The 26,634-nt window shown below is 43.4% G+C and overlaps 2 protein-coding genes across 2 annotated transcripts; both read left to right on the forward strand.

The window, feature by feature from the left end:
* The first annotated feature begins 590 nt into the window (after nt 1–590).
* LOC144699929 (S-adenosyl-L-methionine-dependent methyltransferases superfamily protein) lies at nt 591–4,594 on the forward strand. The gene is made up of 12 exons (XM_078571274.1): nt 591–807; nt 1,292–1,341; nt 1,419–1,512; nt 1,625–1,674; nt 1,759–1,808; nt 1,939–2,047; nt 2,168–2,228; nt 2,312–2,364; nt 2,807–2,899; nt 3,748–3,811; nt 3,902–4,009; nt 4,317–4,594. The coding sequence occupies exons 2-12, from the start codon at nt 1,315–1,317 to the stop codon at nt 4,520–4,522; spliced, it is 915 nt and encodes a 304-aa protein (XP_078427400.1). The 5' UTR covers nt 591–807; nt 1,292–1,314; the 3' UTR covers nt 4,523–4,594.
* A 12,922-nt stretch (nt 4,595–17,516) lies between these two features.
* Nucleotides 17,517–21,061, forward strand: PXN (Mitochondrial substrate carrier family protein). The gene is made up of 11 exons (XM_078571287.1): nt 17,517–17,822; nt 17,949–18,026; nt 18,141–18,215; nt 18,675–18,805; nt 18,973–19,027; nt 19,158–19,247; nt 19,646–19,714; nt 19,794–19,895; nt 20,235–20,303; nt 20,429–20,483; nt 20,561–21,061. The coding sequence occupies exons 1-11, from the start codon at nt 17,742–17,744 to the stop codon at nt 20,740–20,742; spliced, it is 987 nt and encodes a 328-aa protein (XP_078427413.1). The 5' UTR covers nt 17,517–17,741; the 3' UTR covers nt 20,743–21,061.
* The last annotated feature ends 5,573 nt before the right edge of the window (nt 21,062–26,634 follow it).

The following is a 26,634-nucleotide window of genomic DNA, read 5'->3' on the forward strand; positions in this document are numbered from 1 at the left end:
TGAATCACCAAGAAAGTTTGTGACTTAACCTTAAACGTTTGCTTCAAACCATCCCATGTATGCAGTTAATAACAATAGTATATACTCTAAATGTTATCCATCACGATACTTAACAATAGATTCACACTTAAAAATTAACTATTTTTAAAATACAATCGAGAATTGATTTTTAAGTTTATTTTTCAGAATCAAATGGTACATGATAACAGTCCTAGATTTTCACACCTTTTATATCAAATCCTTCACCCAACAATAATCCTGAAAAATAATATTCACAGCTTTTCTAGACGCAAAATAATAATCTTCTAACTTAGACGAGTCTTCACAAACTTTGTATTTTTCTTAGTCCTACTTTACTTATCTAATATCTCTTAGATATCTCTTAGTCGTACTTTACTTAAAGTAAAGTTATTTCTAATATAGCCTTAATTACTCCTTAAAAATACTTTACAAATTTTATATTACTTAACCGAAGGTTAACAAGTGGTTAGTTGTCAATTACATCCTATTTTTCTCTTGATTTCATATCTCAACTTAAATCATGCGTTTTGCAAAAGTCAATTGGGAAGTAAGGTTATCTCAACTTAAATCGCACGTCAGTGCGGAAGGAAAACCCTCCAGGAATTCATTGCAGAATCAGGCAGAACCCTCTCAACCCTCTGTTTGTGCTGAGAGGAGTCTTATTGTAATTAGCAGCGAGCGGTGGCACTTGGCTGGCGAGCGGCAGCGTTTGGCGAGCAAGCGGCCCGCGAGCCGTAGAAGAAGCCAGAAGGATTTATCGGTTCTGCGAGTAGAAGAAACTAAAGGGTATTTTTTTGTTTCGTCCTCTTCTTCATATCATTCTTCTTGTTCATCCACGTCGTATGTTTTCCGAATCACGATCTCGCGAAATAACGTAAAATTTCTGGGTGGCATGTTTTCAGCCGGAAGCTTGCAAATTTTTCTCGTAAAAAGTTTCAGAATATGAGTCGATCGTCGTATTTCTTAATAAGCGAAGAGGTCCGATGGGTACTCAGAAGGAATCATGAAATATATTTCACTACGTTATTTCACATCAACTACGTTCAAAGCTTTCTTTCCTCTCTCAAGTCTCATTATTCTTCATGAGAAAATTCCAAATAAATAAATTTAGGATGACCAAATTTTGGTCTTGAAAGTATCTATCTCAGGAAAATGACTGTCGGATGATTTTTGGCCAAGTGACTGGAAAATTCTTATTCCCATCCCCAAGTCCCTGTGGCTCCCAAGTTGGCGTTTTTTTCAGAATTCTTATTCTCTGTTTTACTTTCAGAACCTCGATCTTGTGAAATCACAATGGGAAAAGCTTCAAAGGATAAACGGGTCAGATTCCATTTCGCCTCTTTTTCAATTTTGTTAAGGCATTTAGAACTGACTTTCATGGGGTTGCCGCTGAGTAGGATATCTATTACCGGAAGGCTAAGGAAGAAGGGTGGCGTGCTAGGAGCGCGTTTAAGCTGCTCCAAATTGATGAAGAGTTCAACATTTTCCAAGGTGCTTGCATACTTTTTTATTTTCTTTCTTACGTCGGTTTGGCAACATTATTTTCAATTTGCTGCAAACCCTCGCTTTCGACGCATTGATGCCTTTGCCCTTTAATTTTCAGGGGTTAAAAGAGCGGTTGATTTATGTGCTGCCCCTGGAAGCTGGAGTCAGGTTGTTCATCAAACTTCGTTTCTTTAGCTGCATTTTTCCAGTCTTTGAAAAGGTGGGGGGGTGTTTCCCTATATTATCTGGCAGGTATTGAGTCGGAAGCTCTACCTCCCGGCTAAATCTTCACAAGAATCGGGGTATATTTTTATTCTTTGTATTTCGTGTTGTAAATTTATTTTCATTTTTATTTTCTCTTCAAAAGAATGAAGCAAATTCACTTTCTTGTACATCGCGTGAGATGATTACGATGTTTACATATGAACTCAGGGATGATGATCTTCCTCTTGTTGTTGCGATCGATCTGCAACCAATGGCTCCTATTGAAGGTGTAATTCAGATTCAGGGAGACATCACAAATGCTCGTACAGCGGAAGTGGTAAGAGTTTTCATGTAACACAAAAGAGTGTATTTTCCTCCTCTTTGACACTAATTTTAAGTATATTACTCCAAAGGGCAAAGGAACCTTGATGTTGATAGAAAAAGATTTGATTTCCAGGTGATTAAACACTTTGATGGGTGTAAAGCTGACCTGGTTGTCTGTGACGGTGCCCCTGATGGTGCGTGCATGATACACTCTAAAATATTGGTTTTATTTAATCATAGGAGAGAAAATGTGCTGTTTGACTTTCCTTGCATTCAGTGACGGGGCTTCATGACATGGACGAATTTGTTCAGGCACAGCTGATACTGGCGGTGAGTGTCTTTTGTTTCCAAGCATTTTGCAAAATAGTTTGTCTTTTTTTAACTTTGTTGTGTCCTTTATCTGCTTTAATTCGCTAAGTAATTCGCGAGGATTGTTGTCATCATTGACGTGGACACTGGAAATTACCAATTTTACAAAGTTGTTTATGATGGACTCCCAATATTCACAAACAGCTCAAAAAAAGCACTTCTTACTTAAGTAGCCGATGATGCTCCTCCTCCCTCAATCTCTGTGGATTCTACCAAGTTGGCCATCCGCGGAGCCTGTCGTCTAATGCTGCTTCGCTCTCGCATGATTAGCCTCCTTATTTATAGTTCTCGTCCTCAGCGGGAAGTAAATTTTTATCCTTTTATTGCATACTGTGTCGTTCTATTTTTCAACTTCTTCCTTTGATATTGCCTTTTGGTATCGTAACTGTTTACTCGTCTTCAGGCTCTTACGATTGTCGCTCATGTGCTTCGTGTGGGGGGGAAATTTATCGCAAAAATTTTTCGTGGTAAAGATACGAGTCTTCTCTACTGTCAGGTAAGATAGACCTGATATCCTCCCTGTTCATTATTTTCTTTTAAACCATGAATTGGTAAGATAGCGTATTCTTCTTGGGAGGGTTGGCACTCATCAATGTCGGCACTAGGGTTTGACATTTTGGACCGGGGACCGGTCGGACCGAACCGAACCGGGACCGAAAAAAGACCGGACCGGAAGTGGACCGAACTTTAGGTAAGGTTTAGGTCCATGCCAAAAAACTGGACCGGACCGGACCCTATCCCACATACTACCGATTCCCCTCCCCATCTCCCTTTCAATAACCCGCCCCAAAGCTCATTGACGCTGCTTCTCATGCACAATGCCTCTTTCTCCCCCCCCCCCCCCGCTCCTCCGGGGTACCGAACCGGACCGGGACCTAGCAAGACCGGACCGGAACCGGACCGAACTTCAGGTACGGTTTAGGTCCATGCCATAAAACCGGACCGGACCGGGACCGTCAAACCCTAGTCGGCACTATCAACTCAAGTCGAGGGCAACTTTGACGAATTTTAAGGTGGTTGACAATGACTTTGATAAAATCATCTGTTGGTGTTGACAATGATAGCGTGTTGCAGCCAACGTCAGTCGTCAACTTATATTAAAATTCTGGTTAAAAATCGTTAACCCATCCATGTCACCTTCATCAACTGGCTTGGTTGACAATAATGTGGACGGCATAGGTCGTACTTCAACAATGTTGGTAGGATGCGCCAAAACCTGCTATTGATTTTTGTTTTGTCATTTCATCATAGATATTTCACATTTTAATGCGGCCACCCTTAATTACTCGTTAGATTTTTGCATGGATGACTTGGAAAATTGATGGGTGGATGCGTCTTTTGCAGCTGAAGTTGTTCTTCTCAAGCGTCACCTTCGCCAAACCAAAAAGCAGCCGGAATTCCAGCATCGGTGAACTGCCATGGATTCAATCCTACTTTCTTTTGAAACTCGTGCAGAGGGGATGAATATGACGAGGATCTCTTTCTCTGTGATTCTCAGAGGCTTTTGCGGTCTGTGAAAACTATTCCCCTCCAGAACACTTCAACGAGAAAGACTTGCACAGGCTTCTGGAAAAGATTGGGAGTCCTTCTGGGAGCAATGACCTGGGTAAGCAAATACCATCCCATTATTAACAATTTTACCGCTATTCTTAAAAAAAACAAAAAACAAAAAATACCGTCCCGTTAATTACGACTGTGCACCATCCTGAATCATATTTTTACCACCAATTTTGACAAGACACCATCCTATATACTGCATTGATACCACTAATATTGACTGAACTCTATCCTATTAAGCAGACTTATTCCACTAATTTCGACTGAGCACCATCATTTTCATCGCATTTACACCTCTAATTTTGACTGAACACCATCCGATTAACCACACTTTAACCATTATCTTCTATCCGCAGACTGCAGTAGCGGCTGGCTGGAGGGCCCGAACAAGGTCTACATCCCATTCCTGGCGTGCGGGGACCTGAGCGGCTATGATTCAGACCGCTCTTACCCGCTTCCGGCGGCTGCCGCGGCGTACCGAAGCCTAGAACCTGTGCAGCCCCCCATTGCGCCGCCTTACAAGACTGCCATGGAGCTGAAAAAAGGCCCTTCCGTAGAATGATTCATCTTTCTCTCTCTGCATGCTTGAAAATTTTATTTATTTCTTGGATCATCAATGGAGAACGCTTTTACATGCTCTGATCATAACATGACAGGATAAATTCTTCAAATTTCATAAAACTATAATCCGTCATAAGAGCATAAATTTACCATGTTATTAATTGTGTCACATATTTTTTCTTATTTCTGGCATCCTCAGTGGATAAAGCTTTACATGGGCTAATCGAAGGTCTTCGAATAATGGAGGAAAGAGAGTGGGGAAGAGAGAAGAGTCGAAGGGGTTTTGTATGGGTTTCTACGTCACATGAGAGTAATTCATGAATTATTCAAAATTTAATACCATTTTACTATTAGAAGTATGAGAACCTAATAAAAAACAAATTGAATTACTTGAACAACGTAACAGGATAAATTCTTCGAAGTTCATAAAACTATAATCCGTGATAAGAGCACAGATTTCCCATGTTATCCATTGTACCATATGATTTTATCTTATCTCTCAGATCCTCGGTTGAGAAAGCTTTTACATGGGCTAATCGAAGGTATTAAAATAATGGAGGAAAGAGAGTGGGGAAGAGAGAAGAGTCGAAGGGGTTTCGTCTGGGTTTTTACGCTACATTAGAATAATTCATGAATTATTCTAACTCGAATACCATTTGTTCATTTTTTAATTCAAATACATTAAAAAATTAAATTATTTGAATAACACGAAAAGGTAATTGCTTCAAATATGTGTAAAAGAAATACATGATAAGAGCATAGATTTCCCATGTTATCAATCGTCATAGGCTTTTTTCTTATTTCTGGGATCCTCCGTGGAGAAAGCTTTTACGTGGCCTGTTTGTCAAGAGAGGAAGGAAGAAGATAATGACATAACTCAATAGAGTACATGGCTGGGTATACATATACCCTAGGAGGGAGAGAATGATAAGAGGGCTAATGGGCTTATAGAATAGGGCCCATTAGCCCATAAGGCTGACTATCTCACTAACACCCCCCCGCAAGCGAAGTATGGATGTCATCCATGCCGAGCTTGGACACTGCACGTTGTAGGAGAGGTCGAGATAGTCCTTTGGTAAGGACATCAGCAGCTTGATCAGCGGATGGAACAAATTCCAAGTCAAAGATGCCCTCGTCCACGCGCTCCTTGAAGAAGTAGCGGTGGAGTTCCATATGCTTGATCCGTCCCTGTTGGCCAGGGTTCTTTGCCAAGGCGATGGCCGACTTGTTGTCGCAGTAGAAGTGGATCGGGCCGGAATACTCCACACGAAGGTCATGGAGAATTCCGTATATCCCCATCGGCAAGTGCCTGGTATTCAGCTTCAGCACTGGAGCGGGACACTTTGTCCAGCTTGCTGCTCTTCCAACTGACAAGACTGCCGAAGACAAAAGTGCAGTACCCCGTGGTGGAACGACAGTCCACAACTGAGCCGGCAAAGTCCGCATCAGTGTACACCTTCACGGTCCGCTCCATACTCCGAGGAAAGAACAAGCCCTTCGCGGGGCAGCCCTTTAGGTACGCAAGTACCCGGTTGGCCGCCTGACGATGGATCTCCCGCGGAGAGTGCATGAACTGACTGAGGAGGTTGACGGCAAAACTGATGTCGAGGCAGGTGTGGGTCAAGTACAGGAGTTTCCCCACCACCTGCTGGTACTGATATGCGTTCACCGGTGCTAAGTCTCCCCCCTTACCCAACTTGACGTTAGGGTCGATGGGAGTAGTAACCGGTGCACACTCAGTCATTCCGGTCAAGGCCAGTAGGTCAACGGCATACTTCTGTTGTGACACAAAGATCCCCCGGGGGGAGTAGGCCACCTCAAGGCCGAGGAAGTAGCGAAGAAGCCCGAGGGCCTTGATTTCGAACTCCTTGGCCAACGCAGAGCTGAGGCGGCCGGCCTCTGCAGAATCGGACCCCGTGATGAGGATGTCGTCGAGGAACACGGCCAAGATGGAGACACCTGCGGAACTGTGACGGAAGAATAGGGAGGCATCCCCATTGCTCTAAGTGTAGCCCTCGGTCTTCATGACCGAAGAGAACCGACCGAACCACATCCGCGGTGACTGTTTCAGTCCATAGAGAGACTTCCGCAGCCGGCAAACGGTGCCCGGGGGGCCAAGGGTATACCCGGGAGGTGGCTGCATGTACACCTCCTCTGTCAAGTCACCGTGGAGAAAAGCATTCTTCACATCGAACTGTCGTATCGGCCAATCGGAATGAGCCACAAGCGCCAAGAGGAGACGGACTGTTTCCATCTTCGCCATAGGAGAGAAGGTCTCGAAGTAGTCCACGCCATACGACTGAGTAAACCCCCGAGCCACAAGTCGAGACTTGAGGCGCTAGAGAGTACCATCAACATGATGCTTCTTGGCATGAATCCACTTGCAATCCACCGCCCTCTTGCCAGGAGGAAGTGGGACGACTTCCCAAGTGTGGTTCTTGAGCAAGGACTGCATTTCCTCATCCATCGCCGCTTTCCAATGAGGAGAAGCAAGAGCATCGGATAGGCGACGAGGGAGGGGATGCGACTCGATGTGAGAAAGAAAGGACCGGTAGGAAGGGCTTAGCCGATCAAAAGAGAGATAGTGAGATAAGGGGTAGAGAGGTGTGCGAGCGCACTGGCGAACCCCTTTCCGAAGGGCGATAGGCCATCCCAACTGAGCATCATCATCAGTAGACGAGGGTGACGCATCGTCCGACGGAGGAGCGGAAGCAAAGGAGGGAGAAGAAGATAGCTCCCCGGGGGTAGGGGGAGGCTCCCCGGGGGAAGGTGGTGCACTAGGAGAAGGATACGGTGCACCAAGAGTAGGAGGTAGCTCCCCGGGGTGAGAGATGGACTTCCCGGGGTTAGGAGGTGCACTAGGGGGAGGATACGGTGCACCGGGAGGTGAGACGGTAGGAGGCAAGGGAGAGAAGGTGGCTGGGGACGGCGACGGTGGAGGAATGGGTCCCACAAATGGAAAGGGTTCCAAGGAAGGAGTCAAAGACGCCTCAACCAGCGGAAGGTGTGGCGAGGTAGAATCACCGAAGTAAGACTCATGCTCGGCAAAGGTGACGTTTGCCGAGAAGAAAAATCTCCGAGACGGAGGGTGGTAGCAACGGTAACCTTTCTGGAGAGAAGCGTACCCGACGAAGACGCACCGGAGAGCTTGAGCATCAAGCTTCGTGCGAGTGGGAGCCGTATCGTGGACGTACGCCGTGCACCCGAAGATGCGAGGGAGGAGTCCAGTCCGCAGTGAGAGATGGGGGAACGCCGTGGAGAGACGATCCAGTGGGCTGACAAACCCGAGGGGCTGGGAGGGGAGACGGTTTACGAGATGGGTACTCGTTAAGACCGCCTCGCCCTAATACGCCCACGGAACAGAATAGTTCAGTAGAAGGGTACGGGCGGTCGACGTGACATACCCGATCCGACGTTCTGCCATACTGTTCTGTTCCGGGGTGGCCACACAAGAGGACTCGTGGAGAATCCCATGGTCAGCAAAGTACGTGGCCAGCTCGGTGTTGACGAAGTCCCGAGCGTTATCGGAGCGGAAGCGCTGAATACCTCGGCCAAACTGAGTACGAACCATGGTGCAGAAGTGACGGACCGTCGGAGCAACCTCAGATTTGGCGGTCAACAAGTAGACCCATGTGTAGCGGGTGGCCTCGTCAACAAAGATCTGAAAGTATCGGTGGCCCTTTAGGCTAGCCTGCGGGGCGGGTCCCCAAACATCACTATGGATGCGAAATAATGGAGTGGAGGAGTGCGAGGTGGACGGAGAGAAAGATGAACGACAGTGCTTCGCCAGTTGACAGGTATCACACACGATAGTCTAAAGGTCCAATCCAGTACACATCGAAGGAAAGAGACGCTGTAAAACTGAAATGGCGGGTGACCCAGCCGTTGGTGAGCCAACTAGAGACATCCCATACGCTGCACATCCGCCGGTCGGAGTTGGCGGTTAAGCAGGAAGCACCGAGAGCGCCCCCCATCGTCCAACAACAACAACCCGTTCTCCCACCTAATCGGTGTAGTCCGACCCACCTTGTCAGATAGAAACATCCCGTCAGGCTGGAGGTGAAAAGAACAGGACAAACTGTCAACCAAACGCTGAGGAGATATAAGTATAGCTCGCAGGGCGGGGACATGAAGAACATTGCTGACCACTCCGAGGCCGTCTACAAACACTGCCCCAATTCCAACAACACGCAACCGTCCACCACCGGCTGTAAGAACTGTACGGTCCCCACTATGCCTTTCGTAGGATACAAACCGGTCGTTGAACGGGGTCATGTGTTCGGTTGCCCCCGAATCAAGAACCCAGCTCGTACCCGATACGAGAGGCGAGTAAGAAGCCGTACCACAATACCACTGTTCAGACTGAGGGAGAGAGAACGCACCAAATCCACCAAAATGTGCCGTCGACTGAGTCTGAGTCTGCATAGTAGCCACTTGGTCACGGAGACGGGCCAAGTCGGCTTGGAGCTGCTCAATCGTCGCCGGGCTGGTAGAAGAGGTAGAGGAGGAGGCAACCATAGCTTTCCCTTCGGTAGCCTCCTTCTTTTTCTGGTTGTCGTACTAACGCTTCTTGCACCACTTGCAGAGATGTCCAGGCTTGTTGCAGTAGGAGCAAATCAGCCCGGAGGGGGCCACCTCCGCGGGGGGAGCAGGAGCGGGCGAGGGAGGCTGGGCGAGGAGGGCAGTCGAATCACGAGCTGCCTCCGAGGAGAGAGTGCCAATGACATGAAAATGACTCTCCTCTTCCTGGAGTTCCTTCACCAAGTCATCAATGGAAGGAAGGCCTTCCTTGCGATGGAGGGCACGGCGCCGAGTGTCGTCATACTCCTTGTTTAGGCCATAAAGAAACGCCAAGAGGTGTAGGCGAAGAGTGTTCTGGAATGACTTGCACGTCGGATCATCCGTCGGCAAGTAGTAGTCCACCTCGTCCCACAGCTTCTTGTGTTCCAGCGCATAGTCCGAGATGGACAGTGCGCCTTGGCGAAAGTTGCTGGCTTTAGCAACGAGCATAAAGAGGCGCCAATTGTCCCCTTCGCGGCCGCAAAATTTGTTGGCCTGGTCCCAAAAACCCTTCACGGTGGCGCAGCGAGGAACCTTTCACGGAACGAGGTGCCAGGAGGTCGTGTAGAGCCATCCAAGGCGAAGTGTTCTCGGCTTCCCACGCCGCATAGTGTGGATGGGTCGATGGAAGCGGGCTTGTGTGCAATGCTTGAACAGTTGGCGAGCCTTGAGAGTAGTTTCACAAAATGACGCCATCAGAACAAATTTGGGCCCTGAGACACGCCATGTCGGGAACCGCCGGCAGAGAATGAGTAACCTTGTGTGACAAGGGTTCTCGCGAAAGTCTGCATCGGTGAAGCCATCATCTAGGACGGCCGTTGACGCGTCTGGCCCGTGGAGTAAAGTTCCTCCGACATCGAGCCGTGGTCTCTACGGAGACGGCTGTTGTGACTGAGGTTGCGCCTGTGCTGCGGCCGCGCTGCAAGCTGCGGCGCGCGGCTGCTTCGGCGCTGCTGCGCTTCGCTGCTACTTCGGGCGTGGCTGAGGCAGATGGCTGCGCTGCGCGCGCGACTTCGGCCGGCTGGCGCGCTGCGGCTGCGGCTGTGCGCGGCTGTGGCTGGCGCGCGCCGTGGCTGCGTTTCGCGCTGCAGCTGGCGAGCGCCGCGGCTGCGGCGCGCGCGGCTGCCGCGCTGCACGGCCGCGTTGTGCGCGGTTGCGGCTGCGGCTGTGGCTGTGGCTGGCGCGCGGCTGTGGCTGGCACTCGGCTGCGGCTGTTGTTCCGGCTAGGGCTGCGGCTGCGGCTGGTTCTCCGGAAGCTCCGCGGGCTGGCTACAGCTCACGCTGTGGCTGATCCGTCGGTCACGCTCCGGGTTCGCTAGGCAGCGAGAGGGTGATGTCAAACCCTAGATGGAAGAGCTCTGGTGCTCTGATACCATGTCAAGAGAGGAAGGAAGAAGATAATGACATAACTCAATAGAGTACATGGCTGGGTATACATATACCCTAGGAGGGAGAGAATGATAAGAGGGCTAATGGGCTTATAGAATAGGGCCCATTAGCCCATAAGGCTGACTATAGAATAGGGCTTATAGAATAGGGCCTGTTAGAAGAGTCAGAAAAGTTTCGTCTTGAGTTTTTACGTCACATGAGAGTAATTCATAAATTGTTCAAACTTGAATACAACTTTCAAGTGAAAATATGAGGACATTTTATAAACGCAAATTAAATAATCTTACTCAAAAGAAAAGATAAATACTCCAAATCTCATGAAACTTGTAACACATGATAAAGACCAAATATTTCCCCTGTTATCAACTGTCATATGTTTTTATATTATTTCTGGGATCATTGGAGAAAGCTTTTACATGTGCTAATCGAAGATATTAAATAATAGGACGAGAGTGGAAGAGAGAGAAGAGTCAGAGAGGTTTCTGCTGGGTTTGGTACATGGAGTTGAAGAACTTAATGCAATCTTCGACGGCCTCGGCGGTGTGGGAGTCGAGCGGAGGAGAAAGGTGGAGCCGAGCGGGGAACGCTGCGTCGCTCTGCCATGGCGCGAAGCACAGCGCCGCCCGAGCCGCCGACTCGCCGGCGCGTCGCAAGAGCACCGCCGGTCGGTCGCGCCAACGCCGGCGCGGAGACCCCCCCTTAACCGGGAACTTTGCCTGCTCGTCCCCCCTCCTGGCCATGGCGCTGTGAAGTAAAAGAAAAAAAGAGTGCAGGAAAAAAAAACCAAGTCTCGATGCTTAAATTCAGGGCGAAGAGAGATAGAAAGGATACGTCCATGTTAGTGAATGACTTGCGATGTGAAGTGGCGTGGGGATGCTGACTAAGTTTGCACGCGCGTGTAGCTGATGTTTAATGGAGGGGGGAGATGGTGGAGTAGGCGGTGCAGAGCGCCCAAGGAAAAAGAAGGAAGAAAGTATGGGTCTCCGAAAAGCCTTCCTTTCACAGGGAAGTCTATCCGACGGGACGATCACGCCATGTAGCGTGAGTCCTAGATTCTGGTTCTCTTCAACAGAACCTGCTGTCGTATGGGCAGAAGTGGAGGGCGACTAGGCAAGACGTCGGCCGACAGGTCATTCCCACCCCCCGCGTGCGTTCTGAGCATTCGCCCCCGCCGCATCCAGCCTCATGTGTGTAAAATCTGTGCGCGTCGATGACGTCGCACCAGAATCGTAGCACAAGAAGAGAGAAGATTGAAAGGAAGGAGAGAAGAGAGAGAGGGAATATGGTTAAGATCTTTTCATTAACCCATAATCAAAGTATAGTAGTTAGTTATCTATGCCGTAATCCTAGTGGTTATAATATAAACATAACAGCTATATCAGGACGACGAGAACCGTTGGATTTCATCCTATCTATATGAAATCCAGACCGCTAGATTGATCCTATCATGTGTAATCCTATACTGAATCCTGACAGTCTAATCTCTTAACGAGTATAAGGGTGTGTGTTCACTTCTTATCTGGTAATCTTAAAATTAAATCCTATTGGACCATATCTGTTTCCTTGTTGACTTGGCTGATGAAAGAAAGTGTTTTCGACTCATCTACAATGCGACCACTCACCCGCAACTGAGTGCAACGGAGACAGTGTTGCATGCAGAAAGCCGGAAGAGATAGATAGAGATAGAGATTGAGACAGAGACAGATATAGAGATAGGCATAGAGATAGAGATAGAGACAGAGACAGATATAGAGATAGGCATAGAGATAGAGATAGAGACAGAGACAGATATAGAGATAGGCATAGAGATAGAGATAGAGACAGAGACAGATATAGAGATAGACATAGAGATAGAGACAGAGATAGAGACAGATAGAGATAGAGATAGAGATAGAGATAGAGATAGAGATAGAGATAGAGATAGAGATAGAGATAGAGATAGAGATAGAGATAGAGATAGAGATAGAGATAGAGATAGAGATAGAGATAGAGATAGAGATAGAGATAGAGATAGAGATAGAGATAGAGATAGAGATAGAGATAGAGATAGAGATAGAGATAGAGATAGCGATAGAGACAGAGATAGAGACAGAGATAGATAGAGATAGAGATAGAGATAGAGCTAGAGAAAAATAGAGAGAGATATAGATATCTCCATACTCTCCACTATGGGCCAGCACTTGGATTTGATAGAGATAGACCAAAATTTTAGACAGCTATAATGGTTTGATTATCAATTAGTGGAGTGAGCCTATGGATCCAATTAAGCACTCCAGAGGTAATTAAGGGAGGGAACAATCACATTATTTTTGGTTTGTCTTGCTTTAAATTTGTAATCTTTAATCTAAATTTTTACTAACCATGATCAACCCTTCTTATTGATTCTGATCAGTCCAACCAATCAATAATGACTGATCAGTTGAATCTAGTACTTTGTTGATCATGATTAATCCAGTCAAGGGATAGACCATCAACTTGTTGTAATGATGATGATTGATTGGTTGGATTGATCGTTGACTTGTTCAACGCTTCAAATCGTTGATAATGTTTCATTCATATTTCTGCAACCCCATCATCAAAAATTGAGAAACCAGGTTATGTGGAATTTGAGAAGATTATTTATATTCTTCCTCTTGATTGATCACTGAAGTCAAGTTTTATTTATGTCGCATACACAAAACTAAGAGGTTTCTAGCATATCGTTTCTGGTATCGTGTAGAGAATAATAGGTTTACGAAGACGATTAAGTGGTCAAGATGGGATCGTCCACCCTCACTAGAAGGGGTAACAGCTCAAGGAAGACGAAGTGATGAAATCCTTGAACTAGGCAGTAAAATATCATAGAAGAGTTCTGTAATGATTTCTGAACACATTAGTACTAACTCGGATGACCGATTATGGTTTGACAGTTGACCATACCCTATGTTGTCCTAGGAGCATCAAGTGGATGAGGGATTATACATACACGATAACCGATGATGAATAAGTTATATGAGTGAGTCTATACACACTCCTTTGTATCTTCTAGAGAACGAGGCGTAGCTTGGCACCCCATGTTTTAGAGACTCAACCTATCAATTGGGGTTAAATAAATACGACATTAATTAATTTATGTGATGATATAGTTAATTAATTTGGAAGGTCAATAAAGGTTATTGGGCCACTTGAGTCTTTAACTAGACTGATACATAAGCCTAGAGGACACTCGCAAATGGTTTTTGGACGTAGAAAGATGTACTTAAGTTTGGGGGGGGGGGGGTTTGTGAAAAATACCCCCTTAGTATAAATAGGGGAAGGCCCTAAAAAAATTCACCCAGGGCAAAATAGTTCAGGAGCCTTCCCCTTCTTCCTTCTCCCCACACCTCCTCTCCACTCTTGATGCGATCAGAACGGCATAACGATGATGATGGAGGGTTAACAAAGATCACAAGGGTAAAGGAGGAGATTGGATGTGCCAATGATTGTGCGGATATGTCTAGAGACAACACACTTGCAGCTCGACTCGTCTCACTCAAGGAACTAAGAAATCATGCATGTGATATATGCATATGTTCTTCGTTATAATGTTTTGTCGATGTCGTTATGATTCATTAAAGTCTTCTGCTGCTGATCGTTTTGAATTCTTCATCCATATCTAGGCCTCTAGAACCCAAAATATGCTTTGACGCAAAGTAGGAGATTGAGTTCCTAAGTGTGGACGCCGCACGCAACACGGGTGATGACATCCGACCTTGATCTTTAAAGCCAATGCCTTCTAGGTACTTGTGCGGCTCTCAAGGTAGGCCATGCGCGCAGGCCATGGGTGCTGCATAACAGGTCGTCGAGGAAGCGTGGGCGCGGTTGGTACGCATCACACATATGTGCAGGCTGGGTAGGTTGCGCAACAGGCTGCGCGCGCTGCATGCGTAGGCTGGGGGGCAGCGTGGACGCGGGCGCTAAGGCATGGCTAAGAGAGTGCTAAGACGGCTGTGGGTAGGGGCACCCCTACTCAGTGGTAGGGAGCACAAAGCTTGAGCTAGGGGCATTGGGCATGGTGGTGCCAGTGCAGCTTGAGTAGTAGAGGTGCTAGGGGGGGGGTGCTGGTTGCATGGAATGTCAAGGCTTTTACCGAGCCCAAGGGTGCGATAGATGAGCGTCGAGGTGTGTGGTACGACCGACCGGTGGATGCGCCAAGAGCCATGACCCACCAACACACACGTGGGACTACGGGCCTCAAGGCGCATGTGCGGCACTACGTGACAACCTGTGTTGGGCCTCTTCTCGTTAATTCAGTATGATCCATGGTCTTTTCCCATGTAATGGCTATGGCTTCTGATGTAATATTGTTCCTTATAATGCAATGTCCCATTTGATGCTAGGGACCTAGCCCTACCTTCTCTCCTTAACCTCCAAGTAATCTAAATCTGTCCAAAGAGACTTTCGTAGCACAAGGAAAGGTTGCTCGACGTTCCTGCCCAAGCGTTGAGGCCAACACGTGTTCCATCCGAGCATTATTCTTAGCTCCGGATTTGATCCTGTGACAACTGAAGATAGTTAACTAATTATGGTTCACTAATAAAGGTTATTGGGTTATCAGAGTTATTAAAAAAATTAACACGCGGGACGCCGGACCAAAGTGCTGCACTCACAAGGTTTGTTAGATGTAGGGTGATTTATATAACATGCATGTTTTCTAAAAACCTGATTAAACATAGAAGGAAGAAATTTTCATTTTAGAGATACCCATGTAAATATCACTTGGGTGTTCCTCATCCTTCATACTGTTCATGAATACCCCTTCTTTCTTGTGAGAGTATATGGTTAGGAGATCAACTCAGATCTTTGCAGGCGGCGTTCATGAAGATGATGAGGAGGTTTACGACTCTGAGAGTGTGCGGATATGTCTAGAAGCTAGACATTTAAACGCCTCAAAGATACTCCAGAGAGGAGCCAATGATTGCCAATTCAATTTCATGCAAGGGGATAAGATCATCATGTTTTTAATTTTATTCAATATGATCTGTCTATGATTAATTTTATAATAATGCATTGGAAGTGGTGAATATTGTGGTTTGTTGGGAAATTCAGTATATCTTGCACATTTATTTAGTGATGTCTGAGGAACAGCATTAAGGTCTGACCCAAATTGAGTGAAGGCGGCTACTTCAAGGTACTAATAAATTTCAGGTTGTCGACAAAGCATAAAGAACCCAACAATCTTTCATTGCAGATGAGTGATGGGTGATGAGAAGCTCTACCTTGATGGGAGTGAAGCTTATTCTGCATATTAACCTCAACATTTCAACATCTTCTCCTTGTCAGAAGTGTTTTTAGACTTTTTCCACCGGCCCCTAATTAAAAAAGAATCTCTCCAGGTTTCATGGATCCCAAAAGATATGATTTTTTACGGAAAGACTTCTCAAATTTCCCCAACTTTGATTTTTCGATAAAAAGGAATAATATCTCCCCCTTTACATGATTTCCCCATTACTGGGTATATCCATGATATTTAATGCCTCTATGAAAGTTTCGACTGAGAAATTCTCAACCTCACATTCCATATCTATCAAGTTGATATAGTCTAAAATCACTTCCTTCCCCTTTTTAACACAACTATAGGGACATTCGATAGAAAGAAAAAGTCCGAACTCCATATCCGGGAGGAGACTGCCTGTGGCTTATGATCCCAAAGCCAGAAAAGGAATGAAAGGCGTATCGACGTCTCTTGAAAACTTCTAATATCTCACGTAACTTTATGGCGTATGCCAACATCATAAAGTGAATTCAACGCCATCCAAATGGAATATTGGGAGTTTATTCCTTCAACAGAGTGTATTGGTTGGAAATTGGATCCGAACTTCTGTACCTTGTACGTAATCAAAGGAGGAGCGCCTGTAGAATGTGAGAGAAAGAGAGAAAGGGAGAAAGAGGAAGAGAGAGAGAGAGGGAGAGAGAGAAAGGGAAGAGAGAGAGAGGGAGAGGAAGAGAGAGAGGGAGAAAGTAAGAGAGAGGGGGAGAGGAAGAGAGAGAGAGAAAGTAAGAGAGAGGGAGAGAGAGAAAGGGAAGAGAGAGAGAGGGAGAAAGGAAGAGAGAGGGGGAGAGGAAGAGAGAGAGAGAAAGAAAGAGAGAGGGAGAGAGGAAGAGAGAGAGAGAGGGAGAGAAGAAGAGAGAGAAAGGGAGAAAGAGGAAGAGAGAGAGAGAAAGGGAGAGAGGGAGAGAGAGAGAAAGGGAGAGAGGGAGAAAGGGAGAGAGGGAGAGAGAGAGAAAGGGAGAGAGGGAGAAAGGAAAGAGAGAAAGGGAGAGAGGGAGAGAGGGGGAAAGGGAGAGAGGGAGAAAAGAAAGAGAGAAAGGGAGAGAGGGAGAGAGGGAGAGAGAGGGAGAGAGGGAGAAAGAGGATGAGAGAGAAAAGGGAGAAAGAGGAAGAGAGTGAAAAAAGGGAGAAAGAGGAAGAGAGAGAGAGGAGAGAGAGAAAGGGAGAGAGAGGGAGAGAGGGAGAAAGAGGAAGAGAGAGAAAAGGGAGAAAGAGGAAGAGAGAGAGAAAAAAGGGAGAAAGAGGAAGAGAGAGAGAGGGAGAGAGGAAGAGAGAGAGAGAGGGAGAGAGAGAGGGAGAGAGGATGAAAGAGAGAGAGAGAGAAAGGGAGAAAGAGGAAGAGAGAGAAAAGGGAGAAAGAGGAAGAGAGAGAGAGGGAGAGAGGAAGAGAGAGAGAGAGGGAGAGAGAGAGGTAGAGAGGATGAAAGAGAGAGAGAGAAAAGGGAGAAAGAGGAAGAGAGAGAGAGGGAGAGAGGAAGAGAGAGAGAGGGAGAGAGAGAGAGAGGGAGAGAGAGAGGTAGAGAGGATGAAAGAGAGAGAGAGAAAGGGAGAAAGAAGAAGAGAGAGAGAGAGAGAGAAAGAGAGAGAGAGAGAGAGAGAGGAGAGAGAGAGAGGGAGAGAGAGGTAGAGAGGATGAAAGAGAGAGAGAGAAAGGGAGAAAGAAGAAGAGAGAGAGAGAGAGAAAGAGAGAGAGAGAGAGAGAGAGACGTGGGGGGAAATCCGAAGGGTCAATGAATAACAGCCATTTTGTCTTCTTGCACTACCGAACTGGCCTTTCAGTTCGACGGCTTGAAGTTACGACCTAGCCAGCAGCCCTTTCTCTATCTCTCCCTTTTCTCCCTCTGACTCTCCTCTTGTAAATCTGCATAGCCAAGCCGGGAAGACGACCCATTTTCTAATTTTCTCGCAAAGATCGCTGCAAACACCACCCGCGTCCGTTCTGTCACCGTTGACTTTGCCCGACATCGCAGAGAAGCCAGAGATGTCGGAAGCTCTGATCAATGGGCTTGCTGGAGCTGGCGGCGGAATCATCGCCCAGCTCATCACGTACCCACTTCAAACAGTAATCCCTTCCGCCAAAATTTCCTTCCTTTTTGCATGATTTCCATCCCTGCTCCATTGTTTTTCCTATTTTCGTGGTATTTTTTATCTTGGTTACATTGGATCTTTCGATTTAACTATTATTCAGGTTAGTGCCCGTCAGCAGACCGATCGGGGTGAAAGCCATAGGAGCCGCAGAGGTGGAGTATTGCCGCAGATATACGGGGTAAGGCTCGTTTTAGCTTTGTGGCGCTCTCGATATTTGTTGGCCTCGTGGAAGTAGTTTAGATGATATATTTATTGTGTATATTTTTCCTTTTAATTTTGCTTTTTCATTCAGGTTATTCAGCATGAGGGATGGCAACGACTCTACGGTGGACTCGCGCCCTCCCTGGTCGGAACCGCCGCTTCTCAGGTCATCTAATTTCGGCGTCTCTTAACAGCTCATCGCCACTTTCACCACATCTCTATCTAAGTCTATCGATTTTTCAATCTCTCATGCCCGTCGGATTTGATTCAAAAATTTTGAACGGTTGATGCAACCTATGTTCCACTCCATCATCCAAAACTCATCATGAGCCTAATTGAAACAAACGTTTTCTCAGAGTTTCGTGACAGACATGCGAAAATAATCTTAACAATTATAACGTTCGTTTATCTTGGTTTCTAATTGAATAGCTACCATGCCAGATCCTTCTTTTCCTTTTGAATTAGAAAAGTAAATGCCTCGTAGACCATTTCTTGTTTTGAGCGATACTCTTAGCCATCTTTTGTTTCCAATCTTATTCAAGAGTACTGCTAATCTCATTTCATTTTTGATGCGCTAGTTATGAATTTGATCAGTGAACGATAATTTTTCTTGTTTTTGGTATAGGGTGTATACTATTATTTCTATCAAGTATTTAGGAGCCGTGCAGAAAAAACCGCACTGTCTAATTTTAAGAGAGGAGTTGGAGATGGGTCTATTGGAATGTTTCAGGCACTAGTCTCTGCGGCGCTATCTGGGTTAGATCTTTTTCTTCAAGTCCTCTTATGACATCATTTCCCTAATTATGCTTTGTACGGTGACCACCTTAAATAACTTTTCAAAAAAAAAAAATAATTTCCCTAATTATTTTATGTTACTCATTTCTCTTCCAGTTATCAATAATGCATTTTATTGTCTTATATAGATGCATGAACGTGTTGTTGACGAATCCCATATGGGTTGTGGTCACGCGTATGCAGGTGATATTATCAAATACGAAAAAATGATCATGATCATGGGCCAAATTCCTTTTCTGACAAAGTTTTGTGGGTAGAAGCGATTAAATACTGAGCGCTGCAGTCAAGATCATCACTCTTTTTCATCTTTCAGACAACAAGGAGAAAGAAGATGCAAACTAATCCTTCCTCAGAACCTCTTCTAGACGTTAAAGACAAGAGTTCATATGGAACAAGTCAAACGGTGCGTCCTCTTTTTCCTTTTTAAATTTGTTGTCTGTTGTTCTCCGCTTTTATGGAGCATCTGCGATTATTTTTTAGATCTTTTCCCTCGTATCTACTTATGTGGCGATATAACTGTGGAATTATAAATTTCATTGGGGTAAACATTTCATGATTTCTAATTTGGACTGAATAAATTTATTGTCCTAGATTGATTCATTTAAGTTCCTTTTTTTATAAAATAGTTATTGTTATTAGTTGTTATGTTTGTATCTTTTGAAGAAAAGGGTTTAACTGACCATATGTATCAATTTATGATTAAATTTTTTGATATTAAAATTAACGTTTCTAGATGCAAGTCAAAGTAGAATTTCCCCTTCTTGAGGAGAAATTTGACGTTCTTTTTGCTGATGGTGACAGGTCCGGGAGATCTATGATGAAGCCGGGATTTTTGGTTTCTGGAAGGGAGTACTTCCAACTCTTATTATGGCAAGCTCCACAAAAACTCCTCTCTTAATTTGTGGGAGATTAGATTTAGAGAAATTTTGACATTCCTACCCTTCCGCAGGTCTCCAATCCATCCATTCAATTCATGTTGTATGAAGGACTCCTGAAGAAACTCAGGGCCAGACGAGCCGCCAAGGGTAGTAGCTCAGTGACTGCACTGGAGGTGATTATCATACTTGCATGATCTCGCCCGTATCATGATTCGTCCATATTAATCTTGTTAAGATTCAAGTGCCTACCCACTATACTAAAACTTATAGCTTCTAAAGCAAGGGCGATACTTTTCCTCTTAAGCAGGAGGTTCTTCTTCAATAAATCTAATAATATAAAACTATTCACAAAGCAAAACCTTTGTAATGTTACTTCGTGATTAACTGGCCCACTCGAATTTTGCTGATCTCATCCATCTCTCCCTCTCTTTTTTGTATTGTGGCAGTCAAAATAAAATTATTAAGACTTACTTTCTTGAATAGTAAAATAATCAGTTATTTTGTGCCCCAAGTTTTTCCTTCTCGGAGCGATTGCCAAGCTTGGAGCTACTGTTTCAACATATCCTCTTCTTGTGGTGAAGGTAAGAACCAAGTTTTTTTATTTTTTTAATCGAATTTCTTCTGATCTTGTTAGAACTTCAAATATAATTTTATCTGTTTTTCCTCCAAAATTTTTGACGGCCAGATCTGCTGCTTCCTTTTTCAGTCGAGGCTCCAAGCAAAACAGGTGGTCAGTGGAGACAAAAACCATAATTACAGAGGTACCATTTAATCTGAAATCATTTAGGATGATTATGATTGATAGACAACTTGATGGGTTTCTCCGGAATGACGGCAGGGACGGCTGATGCAATAACAAAGATGATTCGCCATGAGGGTCTATCTGGGTTCTACAAGGGCATGAGCACCAAGATCATGCAGAGCGTGTTGACAGCAGCAGTGCTGTTCATGATTAAGGAAGAAATTGTGAAGGGGGTCCGCCTTTTGGTCGGTTCCTCTAGACATAAACCACATCAATAAGCACTCTCTTTCTCTTTGAAATGTCTCTTGCATCGGCTTGTAGAAGGATGTATTCAAAGTTCAAGATAAAAGAAACACATTGATTCCTCTCAAATATCAGCTGTTCCAGTAAAAACCTAGAATCCTTCATTATTGCACATATTATTGTCAAGGCATTCCTATGCAGGGCATGAGGCTCACATGACGCACACATTTTAAGACTATACTAGCCGTTGGTCCATGACCCTTGTAACTTGTATTGGACAGTCATTAATCCACCCAATACTCTCTTGTACATATTGATATCAGAATACTGTAAATTTGAGCCTGTTTTATCCCATTGTGTTTCTCTACTGCTTCCCCTTCAACCGTGAGCTTCTCTTGCACGGTGACCGAGCAACAGGTGGGACACTCATGGTGACTCCAATGGTTTGTTCTTGTTTTATGTTGGCTCCATGCTTTGTTTTGCCTACCTAAACCTAGATGTTCGCTCTGTGTCAAGTTTGATCATGCTAAACAAACACATGGTGTGACATTCATCAGTTTGATTCTGGGCTGTGCTGATTCTGTGGTAACACTCGATGGCTGTGCTCGTTCAAGTAGATGCAACATAGCCTGCATATTATTGCTGGTTTCGATCAGCTAACTGTCCCTATCTAGTCAGTGTCTGGCTGTTATCGTCCAGCCGACTCTAACTACACAGCGCATTTCTGGTATTTACTTGTGCACAACACATGTTGGTGGATGCTTCTCCGATTGATTGAGGGTGCTATGTTTTTGCCACGCTATTGCTTAACTGATGAGTGCCACTTGGTTCCATCTATCACACTTCTACTCGTCGACAGGTGAGATATTGATAAGGCTCTTCCAAGGACGTATCAGACTAAGAAGAGGAGGACTACTTCTACCCACATCACACATGCGGGTTGATTTGGCACATGCGAGATATGAATAAAAATGCGCGGGAAAGGGGCGCCAAAGGGAGAATATAAATAGCGGAGAAGAAGGCAAGGGGGCGATTATTCTCTGGCATTCTCGAGTTACAGGAGATCCTCCTGCTGGTGCTGCCCAATCCAGACGGCGACCCTCCCGATCCAGGGAGCTGACTCTATCTCTCTACTTCGAATTCCTTTCTCATTGTGATTTCGACACTCATCACGCCTCTCTAGATCGATTGAAACTGTGACTGAACGAGAGAGGTTCCGTTTGATTACTAGTGAGGTCATGGTGGATTTATTGATCTAGTTCGGAAGAAGCATTTGTCGTTGTGTTTACATCTTTCATATATCGTTGAGATCTACTGAGGTCTTTAGGATCTTAACAGATATCTCCTCTATTCCCAATTACTCTGCTATTCCATTATCTGCATATTGTTGTGACTCCATTTTCTGTATTCTCCCATTCTCCTGCATTTTTTCTTCCAATTGGTATTTCTATTTCTTATGGCCAAAATGGAAGAAAATTATGGTTCTGATATGTGAGCTAGAATCACATCCATGGGGGATAAGTGGTGCACTCATCTTGAGCAAACCATGGGATAAAGAATCTATTCACCGGTCATAATCTTTATCAATGGAGAAAGTATGTTCAACTTGCCCTTCATCCTCGTTGCCAACTCTATTATATGACCGATAACCTGACAATGGAACATGACTCGTCTTAAATGTCTCTATTAAGAGGATATTCTCTTCACTTGATTGTTGGACTCTTTGCTTCCTGAGAATGGTGAATGTTGCAGAGACTGTGATGATGTAAAGGAAGTTTGGGACCTCATTCAACAAAGATATTCCATGCAGAAATATTAATCGCAGATTGCTGATCTTGTAGATAGTCAATGACCCTCCCTCAAGAACAGTGCACTGCATTAGAGTATGCAAATGAGCTATGGGTGTTGTGGAAAGAACTTGTTTTTATCGGACACCTGTTATTAATTCAGTAGATAGATAGTATCTCATGTTTGATCATATCTATTGTTACCTGAAGGGGCTTCAACCAGAATTTGAAAATGCTAGAGCCCAAATTTTTAACTAATAGCATAAAGTAAATTTGAAGATACAAGTATCCAAATTTTCTATGAGAGGTTTCTTGGTCTAAACCCTCCTTAGTAGCAACACTTAAAAACTCTAGTTGCATTCCAAAACAACCATAGCATGCTATTATAGCACCTTGAGCTACTGCACCCTCTGCCTCACAAGGGCTAAAAGACACTAACATGATAACATAGAGCAACATGATGAGCTAGGGAAATTACAAGACAAACTACATCATCTTCAAAATCAACTAAAGGCCCCATAAATTGTTGGGTTCACATCATTCGCTCACTCAAGTACCACTTATGTTTTCAATTACACCTAATTTTCCTCAATGGTATGCAACATAGATATCCGATCTGGTGCTATTGACCATATGAACCCCTTGAAATCAGCATTCAAACAATATGAAATATGTGATAGCACTAAGAAATTTCAAACCATATATTTCACTCTGCTTACATTTGCTGGAATTAGTATCGAGATTAACCCGCTTAGTGTTCTTACTCATGTACTACATGGCCTTCAACATTGCGTCACTCTTATCTCTTTACAATGATTAGCACAAATTTCATCCTATAAGCTAATCTCTGATGGGATACATGTCTTTCTCTATGACAAGGTTGCAGCCTTGAAGCATGGGCTAGTTAGGATATAGGTGACCCTGTTAACATGATGCATCATTCTTGGCATTGGCCATCGGGGAGGCTTTCACGTCGAGCTCAATTTCATGTGGGAAGACTAAGTTTGGACTCTCCATCCCTCTTTTCATTTGATAAAATATTTAGTCTCTAATGTATACCAGGGTTTATGTATGTTTGAATTTTCAAGTCTTCCATCCTGCTAAACAAAAGTGCCGAGCTTATGATTCTTCTGATTCTTCAGCTACTAGTATGTTTGAATTATTAAAACGCCACCCTCCCCCCTTGACAAATTTATATGGTTGTTGCTGGTTTCTAATTCTTACATATGTGATGTTAGCCATTTAAGTTGCATTTACTTAATGAAGCATTAGTATGATATTCCTACTATTATCTGGGAATTTGTGATTATGATTACCTGAAAGTAGCATACACTAACTAATTTTTTTCCTATTAATAATGGTCAAGAGTTCATGAACTCTACTCTTAATGAAGCATTAAATGCTTTCCTATTAATAATGGTCAAGAGTTCATTAACTCTACTCTTAATGAAGCTTTAATCTGATGTTCCTACTATTATCCGAGGATTGATGATTTTGCTTACCTGACAGTATTACACACTAATTAAATAATTTCTTATTTATAATGGTCAAGAGTTCAAGAAATCTAGTCTTACAACCTTTGTTAAGGAGAATGGTATTATACATGGATCCAATAGTCCACAAATGCCTCAACAGAATGGAGTGGCATAATGGAAGCTTGGGCATATTCTTGAAAAATCTAGGGCATTAATCATCCAAACAATATGTCCATATGTGCACAAGATGTCATTGGTGTATAAAGTCAATAAACCTCTTATATGACCACGAATTGAATCAACCTGATCGACGTTGGGTATAAAACGATTCAAAAATTCATGGAGATCAATTCAATGAAATATATTCTCAAAAGAGCACCCACCATCTGACCTTAATATTGCCAATATAATGGCTACATGATCAGCCATACTTATCATTTAAGTGGGATAAAATAGTGTTGCTCTTTTCAGGTAGTTTGACATCCATCTCAAGTATCATTTGATAAGGAATATCATGAACACATGTTTAAAGACCAATAATCATTATATTATGATCACATCATAATTTACTAAATCATTACATGAATTCATGGACTTGATTACAAAAATCAAAAGAGAATAGTCATGAATTTTTTTTTATTCCAATAAACTTAGACATGACTTGGACCTATAACTAGGTTGATGATGGCATCATATCCATCGCTATTTTCTTATAACTTTATTAAAATAAAATATTTAGGTAAATAAAATATTGAATTTTAGATGCAGATGAGAGATAAGGAGAACTCCGATCCATAATCTAGATTAAAATAGGAGCCTCAATAGTGGAGTAGGATCAAAGGCCCAACTTAACTCTCTTAAGAGAAAATGTCAAAACATTCATATTTGGACATTTCTTTCCGTTGAATGATAAAAGAAAACATGGATTGAGGCTGGATTGGAAGTTATAACAAACTCATGAATCCCTAGAATTAGATTGAGGCTGGATTAAGAATATCTTTCTTTAAGGAAATATATGTGGGGGACAAACCAATCATACATTCTGCATATTGTTCATTATTTATTAATATAGTTTATTCATTATATAGTATGTGTGATTCTTAAAATGAAGTTCATGAATACATGATCAGGCTTATTCAATTATGATAAGATCACAATTTGGAGATCACTAGTACGATCACAATTATGAAAATTTATTTAAGGACATCAAAGTATCCAAATAAAATAGTACTACATAGTCCCACTCATATGATGAATATGGCTGATCAAGTAGTCATTAGTGTGGAGACACTTAGGGTAGATAGTAGGAGTTCTTAGAAAGAGTTCACTTTTATTGATCTATATGAATCCTTGAATGGTATTATACCAAACTATCAATCAACTTGATTCCTGCCACAAATTGTATGTGTTCATTATATTTGAGATACCAAAGATATATGGTTGCACTTTGATAATGAGCTATGAGTTCCTAATCATTAAATTCTAAATATTCTTTGTTTGTGTGTAGCAAGAAGTTCACAAATATGATTGAATACTCAAGATTGGTATAAGAGGAAACATCTCAAGGAAGACAATTTAATGAAGTCTCTGGCCAATTTAGTGTAACATTAGAGTAGAGTCATCCAATGATTTCTAAATGCATCTATGATAACTCAAATGATCGATTAACGTTTAATAGTTGATCATACCCTGAGTTATCCTAGCAGTGTTAAATAGATGATGGACTATGCGTACACAATAACCGATGATATATGATGTGTAGCTTGGCACCAGACAAGCTCAAAAGTTGACCTAGCGATAGGGTTAAATCGATCCGTGATTAATTAATATATATGATAATATAATTAATTAATTTAGAAGTCCAGTAAAGGTAATTGGGCCATTCGAGTCATTAATTAGACTGATATAAATGGTCTTTGGATGTTAGAAGATATCCTTTAAGTTTAGGGGTTTTTATAAAAACTTCTCCCTTAGTATGAATAGGAAAAGTCCTAAACAAAATTTACCCTGCCTAATTCTTTTTAGTGCCCTACCTTCTTCTACCTTCTCCCCTTTTCTCCTTCCCTCATTATATATATTAAGGCTATACTAGTCATTAATCTTGCTAAGAATATTCAGGCAGTGGTATGTTGAATTGAAGATGAATATGAAAAAGTAAAAGTATGGAAAAAAACAAAACCATCACCTTTGCATGGATCACATTTGTAATTTTTTAGTTCCTCGAGTGAGCATCTTCAAATCGTTCAAATGTTTGAATTCTAGACATATGCCCATGATCTTCAAAGATCTAGGTCTCCTCTTTTTTCTACAATTTCTGCTGTAAGAAATCTATTTTCCTCCCCATTTAGTCTCCACTAGAAGCAACACACAAGGAAGAAGAAGATAAAAAAGAGGGGAGGCACTCAAACTGAGTTGCATGGGTATCAAATGCGCATTCCCCCTTTATTCATATTGTGTGAGGAAACATTCATAAAAGTTCCCCTCTAATGAAATAATTGATAAGAATGCCCAAACTTAGAGTATATCCAGAAACTTAGATACCTAGTGCATGTGACCTTATAGGCCTATGTATTAATATATTTAATAACTTCAAAGGCCCAATAATCTTTACTTGGAAGATCTCATTAATTAATTATACCACATATATGTTGATTAATCAAGGAAT

This window comes from Wolffia australiana, chromosome 1 (genome assembly GCF_029677425.1).
Source record: "Wolffia australiana isolate 7733 chromosome 1, ASM2967742v1".
NCBI lineage: Eukaryota > Viridiplantae > Streptophyta > Magnoliopsida > Alismatales > Araceae > Wolffia > Wolffia australiana.

Excerpts from the sequence above, each read along its gene's own strand:
- PXN (XM_078571287.1), top strand. The coding sequence starts at position 17,742 with ATGTCGGAAGCTCTGATCAATGGGCTTGCTGGAGCTGGCGGCGGAATC. Across the intron at positions 19,028-19,157 it reads TTGTGGTCACGCGTATGCAG|ACAACAAGGAGAAAGAAGAT; the intron begins GTGATATTATCA and ends TTCATCTTTCAG. Across the intron at positions 20,304-20,428 it reads ATCCTCTTCTTGTGGTGAAG|TCGAGGCTCCAAGCAAAACA; the intron begins GTAAGAACCAAG and ends TTCCTTTTTCAG.
- LOC144699929 (XM_078571274.1), top strand. The coding sequence starts at position 1,315 with ATGGGAAAAGCTTCAAAGGATAAACGG. Across the intron at positions 1,809-1,938 it reads AAATCTTCACAAGAATCGGG|GGATGATGATCTTCCTCTTG; the intron begins GTATATTTTTAT and ends ATATGAACTCAG. Across the intron at positions 2,048-2,167 it reads ATGCTCGTACAGCGGAAGTG|GTGATTAAACACTTTGATGG; the intron begins GTAAGAGTTTTC and ends TTTGATTTCCAG.